This window comes from Elephantulus edwardii, unplaced genomic scaffold (genome assembly GCF_000299155.1).
Source record: "Elephantulus edwardii isolate Elephantulus edwardi_28Jun2011 unplaced genomic scaffold, EleEdw1.0 scaffold00080, whole genome shotgun sequence".
Taxonomy (NCBI): Eukaryota; Metazoa; Chordata; class Mammalia; order Macroscelidea; family Macroscelididae; genus Elephantulus; species Elephantulus edwardii.
This window is the reverse complement of record NW_006399830.1, coordinates 3,958,339-3,969,164: the sequence shown is the minus strand read 5'-3', so window position 1 is coordinate 3,969,164 and position 10,826 is coordinate 3,958,339. Positions and strand designations below refer to the sequence as shown.

General features: G+C 57.6%; 1 protein-coding gene across 1 annotated transcript in view; it reads left to right on the top strand.

Moving 5' to 3' along the window:
* TNRC18 (trinucleotide repeat containing 18) overlaps window positions 1–10,826 on the top strand; it is a 124,532-nt gene that overhangs the window by 109,070 nt on the left and 4,636 nt on the right. Inside the window, exons 21-27 of the mRNA XM_006889751.1 lie at window positions 119–260; window positions 2,954–3,071; window positions 4,406–4,481; window positions 4,564–4,672; window positions 8,271–8,387; window positions 9,018–9,182; window positions 10,069–10,825. Of these exons, the coding sequence (XP_006889813.1) occupies window positions 119–260; window positions 2,954–3,071; window positions 4,406–4,481; window positions 4,564–4,672; window positions 8,271–8,387; window positions 9,018–9,182; window positions 10,069–10,825 (1,484 nt within the window). The remainder of the gene's footprint in view (window positions 1–118; window positions 261–2,953; window positions 3,072–4,405; window positions 4,482–4,563; window positions 4,673–8,270; window positions 8,388–9,017; window positions 9,183–10,068; window position 10,826) is intronic.

Below are 10,826 nucleotides of genomic sequence, written 5' to 3'. Positions count from 1 at the left end.
GGTGGGATCCAGGTGTCAGGTGGGATCCAGGTGTCAGGTGGGATCCAGGTGTCAGGAGCCCTGGCCTGGTCAGATGGCGTACCATTTCTGAGTAGGGATCTGCTGGGCTCTGTCGCAGAACCGTGGGAAGGGGGGCGCTGTGAGCAAGCTCATGGAGAGCATGGCAGCTGAGGAGGACTTTGAGCCCAACCAGGACTCGAGCTTCTCAGAGGATGAGCACCTCCCACGTGGTGGGACCCTGGAGCGGCCACTGACACCAGGTAGGTGCCCACGCTGCGGGGGCTGCTCGGGCCTGGAGTGTGGGAGGCAGGAAGCCCCCCTGGGCCAGTTAAAGCTGAGCTGAAGCTGTAGACCCGTGAGGCGCAGAGCTGACCAGGGCCTGGAGTGACACTGGAAACAGCATGTGCACAAGCCCTGGGGTGAGCAGGAATGTAGACCTGAGGGGGGTGGAGAAGCCCAGTGTGGTTCTGGCTTAGAGGATGAAGAATGTCCTGGGCTCTGGATGGGAGGCAGGAACCGGAGTCCTGTCGGTCTTGTCAAGGTTGATACTTGTCTGAAGAGGAAAGAAGCTATCTTATCAAATGTTGTATGAGGGGAGTGATGAGGTTGAATTTGGTTTGGAAATGATCCCTCTGACTGCTGCACAACATACATGGTGAGGGCTCTGTGGAGAGACGGGGGCCCACTGGGGAGATTGGAGTGACCTCAGCTACTGTGTGTGGAGCAGAGATGGAGACAAAGGGCTCCTGGGTGGTCCAGGGCTGCTGTAACATTAACACCACAAGCAGGTGGCTTTGAAGAACAGAACTTTATTTTCTTGTAGTTCTGGAGGCTAAAAGTCCAAATCAGTCTCAGTTATCTCAATTCCTTCCCTGTCCATTCCATCCTTGTCAGGTCCCTACTTAGGGATTCTGTCCTTGTTGTAATAGAATCCTGGGCATTCCTCGTTCTGTGGACCTTGGAGATTCCTCACATGATGTCTGTCTTCACTCTGTATCTCTGGGTCTATTCTGCTCTTCTAACTCAGAAGTGGTTAGGCTGAGGACACTGGCATCAGACTTCATCTCATGGTTGATTACATGCTACATTAGATTATAGAAAGTGATTACATCGCATCATATTAGCTGTATGAACTTTCCATTGCGGTAGATTGCATCACAGCAAGTGGCTCACTCTGCCAAGGTCATCTGATCTCATCTCATGAGTAGATCATAACAGCATATGCCCATCATGTCAGTATGTAACAGGGGATGAGTTTGAACGAATTAGAATGGAGGTTGGGACCTGGTGGTGGGTTGTGTGGACAGATAAGAGCAGAGACACGGTGACAGCTGATGATGGCAGGCTTTCCGCCTGGGTGGGTGTCAGGACGCTGCTATGAGGCTGGGTCACAGGAAAGAAAGGGGAAGGGGGATTGTGCCCTAGGTTCTGATGCTGTAGTGGGGGGTCTTGGAAAATGCCCTGTGAAGTGTTTTCTGCCCTGGACATGCTCTCAAACTGGGGTTTCTAAAGCACAGAGGAGAGATGACGGGGTGACCTGCTAAATGTCAGACAGAGTGGTTACTGTTGGTCAGAGTGGACAGGTGGTGGTTGGGTACCTTCAAGCCGCCTCCAACTCACGGTGCCGCCTCCAACTCACGGTGACCCAGGCGCAGTGGAACAGACCCTGTCCAGCCCAGTCCAGCCTCTCAGTCAAGTCCATGTCCAAGCCCATTGTCCTGGTCCCGCTTCAGCCTCTCAGTCACGTCCATGTCCAAGCCCATTGTCCTGATCCTGCTTCAGCCTCTCAGTCACGGCTACTCTTGAGCCCGTTGTTGCTGCCGCTGTGCCGGTCCTCGCCATCGAGAGACCTCCCTTTTCACTGACCTCCTGCTTGAAGCATGATATTCAGAGCAGGCATTTATTTACTAGTTAAGCTGAACTATTGCTTGATTTTACTATTTCAAGAGGTATTTTTTGCTGTAAGGTTTAAAGATCACCCCAAGGCAGTAGCTCTGTGGGCTCCTCCAGCCTCAACGGCTCTAGAAAGTCTGAATTTAAGCATTTTTAAATTCTGTTCTGTACTTTCTCCCCTTTTGATCAAGATTCACCTGAAGAATTATTGATCAAAATGTTTAGTCATAATAGCAGGGCACCAGCCCATTCTTCTGGTCTCATGGCAAAGGAGGGAGGTAGTTTAGTTGATTGTGGTTTTTTTTCTCTCTTGGTAAAATAGGAGAAATTAAGATTAGTTTCTATCCTATTCCAGTATCATTTCATGTTCTCGAAGACCCCGCTTCCGTATCAAAGACCCTGCTACCATCTGAGTCTGTCCACGTTTGTAGGTTGCGGAGGTTAGGACTTCCACATAAAGGGAGGGGACGTGATGCATCCCATAGCAGAGGACATGGTCTGTGGTCCATAGAGGAGGTGCTTTAGCAACAAGAGTGTGGTCCATGGTGTTGGTAGCTAGCCAGAGGAGCAAGGACTGCCCAGTGTCCTTCGTGCCCACGCTGGTCTTGGTGAGAGCAGCTTCGTGGGCGTGAGGAGCTGACGTGGGCGGAGGCTGAGGGAACAGGATGCTACAGCAGCACATCCTGGCGGCACGCGGAAGTCTAGGGGGTGGGGAAGGCCGTCAGGTCGAGCAAGGCGCAGGTGAGGCAGCTGTGGCCGTGGCCAGCAGAGCTCGGGCTAGCTGAGCCTGAACTTTGACCCTGAGTGGAGGCCAGTTGAGGACCCTGAGCTGTGAGTGGGCACGGGGGTGTGGATCTTTGATGCTAGAGGTCTCTCCCGCCTGGGATCTTGTGGCCCTTTGGGTCAGGGATGGGGACTCGCAGGGAGGCGAGGGTCCCGTGTTCCTGCTGGCACACGTACCCTTGCGCCTTTGTTGAGGGGTGCACAGGGGAGCAGGCAGCCTTGGAGGAGGCGGCGTGGAGGGGGATGTCTCTCAGGCCCTTCCTGTCCCCTCTCGCAGCCCCTCGCTCCTGTGTCATCGACAAGGATGAACTCAAGGATGGGCTGCGTGTGCTCATTCCCATGGACGACAAGCTGCTGTACGCTGGACACGTGCAGACCGTGCACTCGCCAGACATGTGAGTGGACCCAGGACAGGGGCACCGGGCAGTGGGAGTGCTGAATGCACTTGAACTGGGGGCGTCTGGCAGTGGGAGGACTGTGACCACTAGGTCTGGGGGCATCGGGCAGTGGGGAGACTCTCCCACTTGGGCTTGGGGCACCAGGCAGTGGAGGGACTATCCTCACTTGGACTGGGGGCATTGGGCAGTGGAGGAACTGTGCCCACTAGTTCTGGGGGCAGTAGGGAGACTGTCCCCACTTGGGCTGGGGGCACCGGGCAGTGGAGGACTGTCCCCACTTGGGTTGGGGGCACCAGGCAGTTGAGGGGACTGTCCGCACTTGGACTGGGGGCACTGGGAAGTTGGGGGACTGCTCCCACTTGAATGGAGGTGTTGGGCAGTGGGGAGACTATCCCCATTTGGACTGGGGGCATCGGACAGATGGGGGGACTGTCGCCACTAGGTCTGGGGATGCCAAGCAGTGCGGGGACTGTCCCCACTTGGATGGGGTATTGAGCAGTTGGGGGGACCATCCCCACTAGGTCTGGGGCACCAGGCAGTGTGGAGACTGTCCCCACTTGGACCAGTGCGAGGCTAGGCTTCCTTCCGTCCTCTTGTGTGTGGGCCTGGGAGACAGGAAGGGGAAGCACCTGGGGCTCTCTTAGGGGTGGACTGGTCAGTGGGTCCTAGGGAGAGGGGAGAGAGAACGAACGTTGGGGTCGGGGTCAGGCAGAGCCGGCAAGCTCTGTCGTCATCTCACCAGTTACTGTCCGGTTGATTCCAGTTCACGGTGACCATGTGTGCCAGCGGACAGCTGTGTCCTGAGATTGTCAGGGGCAGATATTTTTTGAAATAGCCCAGCCCTTCTTTGAGATGCCCCTGGGTGGACTTGAACCTCTAACCTTTTGGTTTGGCCTTGAGTGCATTTGACTGTTTGCACCATCCGTAGTCACCGCAGTCCAGTTGCCATGGTGACCTCACACACACCAAAGTAGAGCTAGTTCCAGAGGGGCTCCAGAGACTGATTTGAGGGCATAGCGTGTCAGGCCCTTGTTCCAAGAGCCTCTGGGTAGATCCTAACCTTCATTCCTCAGTTAGCAGCCACGTGTGTGAATGAATCATCATCTAGGGACTCCCACAGTTATGCTGTCAAGGACAAGGAGGCCCAGAGAGGAGGGAATCCTGGTCCCCACTTTCTGCAGCAAATCAGCCAGTCTTCCAGTGCCCGTTTCTGGGCTCTGAGTTGTATAGGGCGAGCTGGTGGTGGGCCCAGAGGCCTCAGGTCTGGGGGGAGTCCTCACTGTGGGGCCTCGGGCTTCTGCCACTGTGCCCACCTTGGACCTGCCTTTCAGATACCGCGTGGTGGTGGAGGGGGAGCGCGGGAACCGGCCCCACATCTACTGTCTGGAGCAGCTGCTGCAGGAGGCGGTGAGGGCCGGGCCTGGGAGGGCGGGCGGCTCGGGGTGCTGCCCCAGCGACCGCCTGGCACGCACACACATTCTCCCCTCAGATCATTGACGTGAGGCCGGCCTCCACGCGCTTCCTGCCCCAGGGGACCAGGATCGCCGCCTACTGGAGCCAGCAGTACCGCTGCCTCTATCCTGGCACCGTGGTCAGAGGTGAGCGGGCCTTCCGGGGGGCTCCCTGGAACCTCATGGGGCCCCAGCTCTACGTGAGTTGCCCTAGCCTGTGGGTGTGGCTGTACCAGTAACACAGGCGGTTTGTGGGAAGCGGCTGACCCACTCTTAGTGCCTGCGGCCACCTGGAGTGTGTCTGCAGACCTGGCCGACTCTGTGGACCTGGGCTTTTCCTTCCAGAGACCCTGTGGGACACATACATCCCACTGTGGTTGTGTACCGTAGAGTTGAACTGACCCGTAACCCCCGCTCAGTGGGGTCTCAGAGGCAGCTAATGGCATGGAAGGAGATTGCCCATTTCCATCCCGCAGAGCAGCCAGTGGATTCAAACTACAGTCTTGGGGGCTGGCAGTGAAACTCCTTACCGTGAAGCCACCAGAGCGCCCCTACACCCTGCTGCGTGTCTAAACATTTGTATAACCTCAAAGATACATCCCCCCCTCACATTCAAAATGCCACTCGTGACTGAAAGTACATTGATTGCTGTTAAGTGCGGTGGAGTTGAGTATGACTGATAGCGACCCTATGAACTATAGATCTGAACCTTGTCCTACCGTGTGCCGTCCTCACACTTCCTGGCACATAGGATCCCACTGCGGCAGTCACCGTGTCATTCCACCTGGTCGAGGGTCTTCCTCTCCTTCCCTGACCCTCCACCCTTCCCAGCATCATGTCCTTCTCCAAGGAAAGACCCCTCCTAGCAACATGCCCAAAGTATGTGAGGCAAAGCCTCATAATTCTTGCCTACAAAGAGCACTCTGGCTGAAACGACAGTTTCCACAAAAAAATTCAAAGCAGAAAATAATCTGGTCTTGAAGAAGGGAGAGATGCGTGGAAATTCTCCAAGTTCAGGAGGCTGCGAGTCTGTATGGAGGACCTGGCCGCAGGGAGTGCGTGCCCTCCCCATCTCCCTTGGCCTCCGTACCTTGGTCCTCTGGTCCCAAGGAGGCTCCACAGGACACCTCTCTTCCCCCTTTGGTGCCTACTTGGCTCTGCCTGACATCTGTCCTTTTTAGGACTCAGAAGTCACAAGGTTGCACAGTTGAACTGAAGGTACGCAGTTCAAATCCACCAGGTGCTCTTCTGGAGAAGGAGGGGCAACCTCCTCCTGTGCAGGTCGGAACTGACTGAGCAACGACAACACAGGCAGTCACTGGGTTAAAGAACTCTGCACTGACCCAGCCTCATTAAACACAGCAGACGTTAAACACGTTGCCATCAAGTTGACGGGAGTTACTTTAGCCCCCAGTGCTGTCTCTGCTTCACCTCGTATTTCCAATTTTTTTTTTTTTTTGGTGAGAAAAATTTGTATTTAGATTTAGCCAGCTGGACTCAGGTTAGATGATCCCAATTTTGTTGGCAACATCCAAAGCATCACAGTCAGGAGCAAGTTGAACACAGGCCTTTTTCTCTCCATCAGGCCTAATCAAGGTGTTGACTTTGGCCACATCAAGGTCATAGAGCGTCTTCACAGCTTGTTTGATCTGGTTCTTGTGGCCTTGACATCCACAATGAACACACGTGTGTTATCTTCTGTCTGCTTCATGGCTGACTCAGTGGTCAGGGGCAACTTGATGATGGCACAGTGGTCAAGCTTGTTTCTCCTGGGGGCGCTCTTCCGGGTTATTTGGGCTGCCGTCAGAGTCTCAACACCTTGGGCCGCCGGAAGGTGGGTGACCTGCGGATCTTTTTTTTTTGGCTGTGGACGCCCTTCAGGATGCCTTCTTGGCCCTTAATGCCTTTGCTTTGGCTTCAGTTTTGGGAGGGACAGGCGCTTCCTTCTTCGTTTTTGGTGCCATCTTCGTAGAAAGCGTAATTTCTTAGTTCTTGGTTGTTGTTTTCCATTAGGGACTGTTCTCGGATCTCTTGTCACTCTTGTGAACAAACTTTCAAGACAGGAGCAAAGGGATTAGAAGCTGTTGAGGGCGGCCCCTGACCATGAGCAGGCGGGGAAAGCCAGCCTTGCTGGGTCTTCCTTTTCCTCATCTGTTGTCACTGTGGTGATGCCGGTGTCACAGGTTGGACCTGCCGCGTAGGGCTTGCTGGCTGGGCTCCTGTGCAGAGGCGGATCGCGAGGCCTTTATTCCACACCTCTCCGATCAGCAGCCAAGTGCAAATCATTTGTGCCACCTGGGGACCTTCTTCACGAACCAGAACCCCCAAACCTGTTAGCATCAGCATTTGGGAGAGAGGTCGGAGTCACCGTTCAGGGTGGACAGCTCTCTGCTGTCCCTGCTTTGGGTGTGATGCCCACTCACTATCCTCTCACTGTCCTCCTGTCCTTATCTGTACCATCAGACTTCCTCAGAACTGCCTTGCTCCCAGACTGTGCCTTTACCTATATTACCACCCTCACGTTCCACTTACCTGTGCCATCGTCTTCACCTGCATTCTCACCTGTGCCTTTACCATACCTCCATCCTCACCTGTAACTCTTCATCTTCACCTTTACCTTCACTCTGTATTCACCTGTCCTACCATCTTTATCTGTCCTTCCCTTAATTTGAACTTTTACTTATACCACTGTTCTTACCTGGACACTCATCTACACCACTATCTTCACATATAACTTGACCTTATCCTCACCTGTGCACTCACCTGTATCACCATCCTCATCTGCAGTCACCTGTACCACCATCCTCACCTGTACCACCATTCTCACCTGTATCACCATCCTCATCTGCACTCACCTGTATCACCATCCTCACCTGTGCACTCACCTGTACCACCGTCCTTACCTGTACCACCAGCCTCACCTGTGCACCCACCTGTACCACCATCCTCACCTGTGCCCTCACCTGCACCACCATGTACTCATCTTTGGTCCAGAGCTGCTTTCCATCAGAAACCTGCAACTCTGTCAGCCTGGTCGTGTTGTCCCTGCACCTGACCTGCAGGGGACAGGCTGCCTTCTGGTTGGCCTCTTCCCTCCAGACACCACACCGTGGTGGACACTGAGACCAGGCATTTGTCCACTTGATGCTGGCTTCGAGGTGCCGCCTCCCCTACTCCAGGCTCCTGGCTGGTCTCTCTTTGGGGTTTGAGCTCTTTGGACAGCTGTGCTTTTCTCTGAGGATCTTGGGGGGGTTCAGTGATGAGGCCAGAAGTTTGTGCTGACCAGGCTTCCCCGACTAGAAGCGAGGGAGCCGGTACCCCTCCCTGGGCTGTGCGGCCTGGAAGTGCACTTGATGTCCCACTGCCTGCCTGCCAGGGGCGCGTGAGGCCGGGCGTCCGAGACGGAGGCTGCCTGAGCAGCGTCACGCCCAGCCTCATCACGGCGAGCCTGCGTGTCCGGCAGCCCTCCTGTTCCCTGGCTGTGATCCTTCGTGGAATGAGACTGTCCGCCCTTTCTTGGGTGGTCACTGTGCCAGTCCATCTTGCTTAGCGTCTTCCCCGCCTTCCCTGACCCCCAGCTTTACCAGGCGTGATGCCCTCCTCCCGGACGGGCCCCTCGTGTCGTGTGCTGACGTCTCTGCCCCTTCTAAGGACCACTCTGGCTGCACTTCTGAGACACATTTGTTGAGGTTGCCTGGGGCCCACTGCCCTCACGTCCCTCACCCCGTCCTCCCTCCCCTGCCAGGCTTACTGGGCCTTGAGGACGATGGAGACCTCATCACCGTGGAGTTTGATGACGGTGACACGGGACGCATCCCCCTGTCCCACATCCGCCTGCTGCCTCCTGACTATAAGATCCAGTGTGAGTGCTGAGTCTCCTTCCTCTGGGGTCCCCTGCCCTGGTTGGGGGGCGCACAGACCCCCACTGCCCCTCTCCAGAGTGCCTGTCCTGGGCCCCGTGGGTGATAGAAATGGCGGAAACCTTGGGTGGGGCTCCCGGAATGGGCTGTGGGGAGCCCCCAGGGCTTCTTGTGTTGTCACGTGTATGAAGCCCCAGTTGCTCATTCTGGGCCTGTGACCACAGGGACAGCCGGGCGGACAGCTGACCACCACTGCTGGCCCCAGGCCACGTGTCCGCAGGTCACTGAGCCCTCCCTCTGTCCCGTTTCCATCCCCTTTGACTGACAGTGGGTTTAGGGGGAGATAGGACTTACCCTGAGCCCCACATGTGTAAGGGGTCATGTTGTGCCGAGGTCCGACTCTGGACCTGCAGCAGCCACGGTTCTGAGCATTTTCTGGTGGGACCGTGGGAGCTGTGTGGGGTCTCTGCCCCTCCCCCTGCAGGAGTGAGGAGAGTTCTGACTCTTGAGTTGTGGCCGTGGACGGGGCTGTGCCACCTCCCCCAGCCCTGCAAAGTCTGTCCCCTCCCCTGTGACACGTGGGTGGGGAGCCTGCCTGGGGTCCCTCCTGAGCCTGTCCGCTCTATCTCCAGGTGCTGAGCCGTCCCCTGCCCTCCTGGTGCCCAGTGCCAAGCGTCGCATCCGGAAGACCAGCAAAGACACCAGTGAGGGCAAAGATGGGCCCACGGCAGGTGCAGACGAGCCCGGAGCCAAGGCCAAGGGCCGCGGCCGGAAGCCCAGCACCAAGGCCAAGGGCGGTGCGTACACGGGTGCAGGCGGGCCTGGCCGGGGCTCTGCAGGGCTGCCACGGCCATCTGTCAGGGTCAGGGCGGGCTACCCGGGAAGCGTGGGCTCACCGGTCTGGGGGGATGAGGTGGAGATGTACCTCAATCTATGGGGTCCAGACGTCCCTCAGAAAACGCAGCCAGCCAAGAAAGGCTCTGTCCACCTGCCCTCCAATCCTGGGCGGGTCTACAGTCTGATAGTCAGACTGGTTCAAGGAGCCAGGAGATCTGCTCCAAGTTCAAGGCAGTGCAGAATGAGGCAGGGTCTGGAGGGAGTGGCTTCCCAAAACTCACTTGGAGGATCAGTTAATCCAGCCTCCATGGTTCCAGAAAGTCTGGATTTCACCACAAATGAGTGAGCAGAGGTCAGTCCTGCTCACCTGCGATTGGGCCTTGGGCTCCGCCTGGGCCGTCGGCTCGAGAAGTGGGCCGTTCCTTAAGAAGGGCCTGTGGGGTTGGGAGAGAGCTGGCAGCTGCCCCTGTAAGGGGGGTTGGTGGTATGCGCCGTAATGTGAGAGGTGTGAAGTGTGGATCTAGTCACTAATGATGTGTGAGCAGAGGCCAGCCCTGCTCAGCTGTGACTGTCAGCGTCCCTCTCTGGAGTAGTGTGCAGATTGGGAAACTGAGGCTGGAGGAGGGGAAGGGGCCTGAGGAGGGTCGCCCCAGGTGAGAGGAGATTCCAGCCTCACCTGGGCGTGCTTGGGCACGGGGCTGGGGCTGACAGCCAAGCCCAGCAGAGGCCCCCACCTGGGGCCTGCCCTCTGGCCCACCTAGACTCAGCCAAGCTGCCCTGACAGGTAGGACCCCGCCCATGCCGTGGTGCTAACGGCCACTCATGCTGTTTCCCTCTCTCTTCTAGACAAAGCTGCTGTCCTGGAGGAGGGGGGCCCCACCGATGAGGTGCCCAGCACCCCCTTGACCCTGGAGCCCATCAGTAGCCCAGCTTCCAAGAAGAGCTCCCCCGAGCCCACCGAGAAGCGGCCAAAAGCCCCCAAGGCCCGCCTGTCACCCCCCCAGCCCAGCCCTGGAACCCCTAGCTTTGCCGGCTGCCCAGCTCCTGAACCCTTCGGGGAGGTGCCTGTGTCCCCCACCTCTGTGACCCCGGCACCCCTTGCAACCATGCCCCTCACCATGCCCGCCACCCGCCCCAAACCCAAGAAGATGCGGGCAGCCGAGGAACCGGGTGCCAAGGGCCCAAGGAGGCCGGGCGAGGAGGCCGAGCTGCTGGTCAAACTGGACCACGAGGGCGTGACGTCCCCTAAGAGCAAGAAGGCCAAGGAGGCGCTGCTGCTGCGTGAGGACACGGCCATGGCGGGCTGGCAGGACCCCAAGGGCCTCCCGGGCCTGGGCAGCTTCCCCTCAGCCGTGAGCATCAGTGAGCCCAAGCCCGGACGGCCCAAGGCCCTAGACGGCGAGCTGCCGCCGGAGGACTCGGGGGGCCCCGAGAGCCCCGACAAGGGCCAGGCCGAGCAGGACGGGGCGGACGAGTCCGAGAGCAGCAGCAGTGGGGACAGCAGTGGGAGCAGCAGCTCCGAGACGGAGGGCGAGGAGGACGCGGGCAAGGCCGGCGAGGAGGGCCGGGCGGGCGGGGGCCGGGCCTGCAGCGCCTCCAGCTCC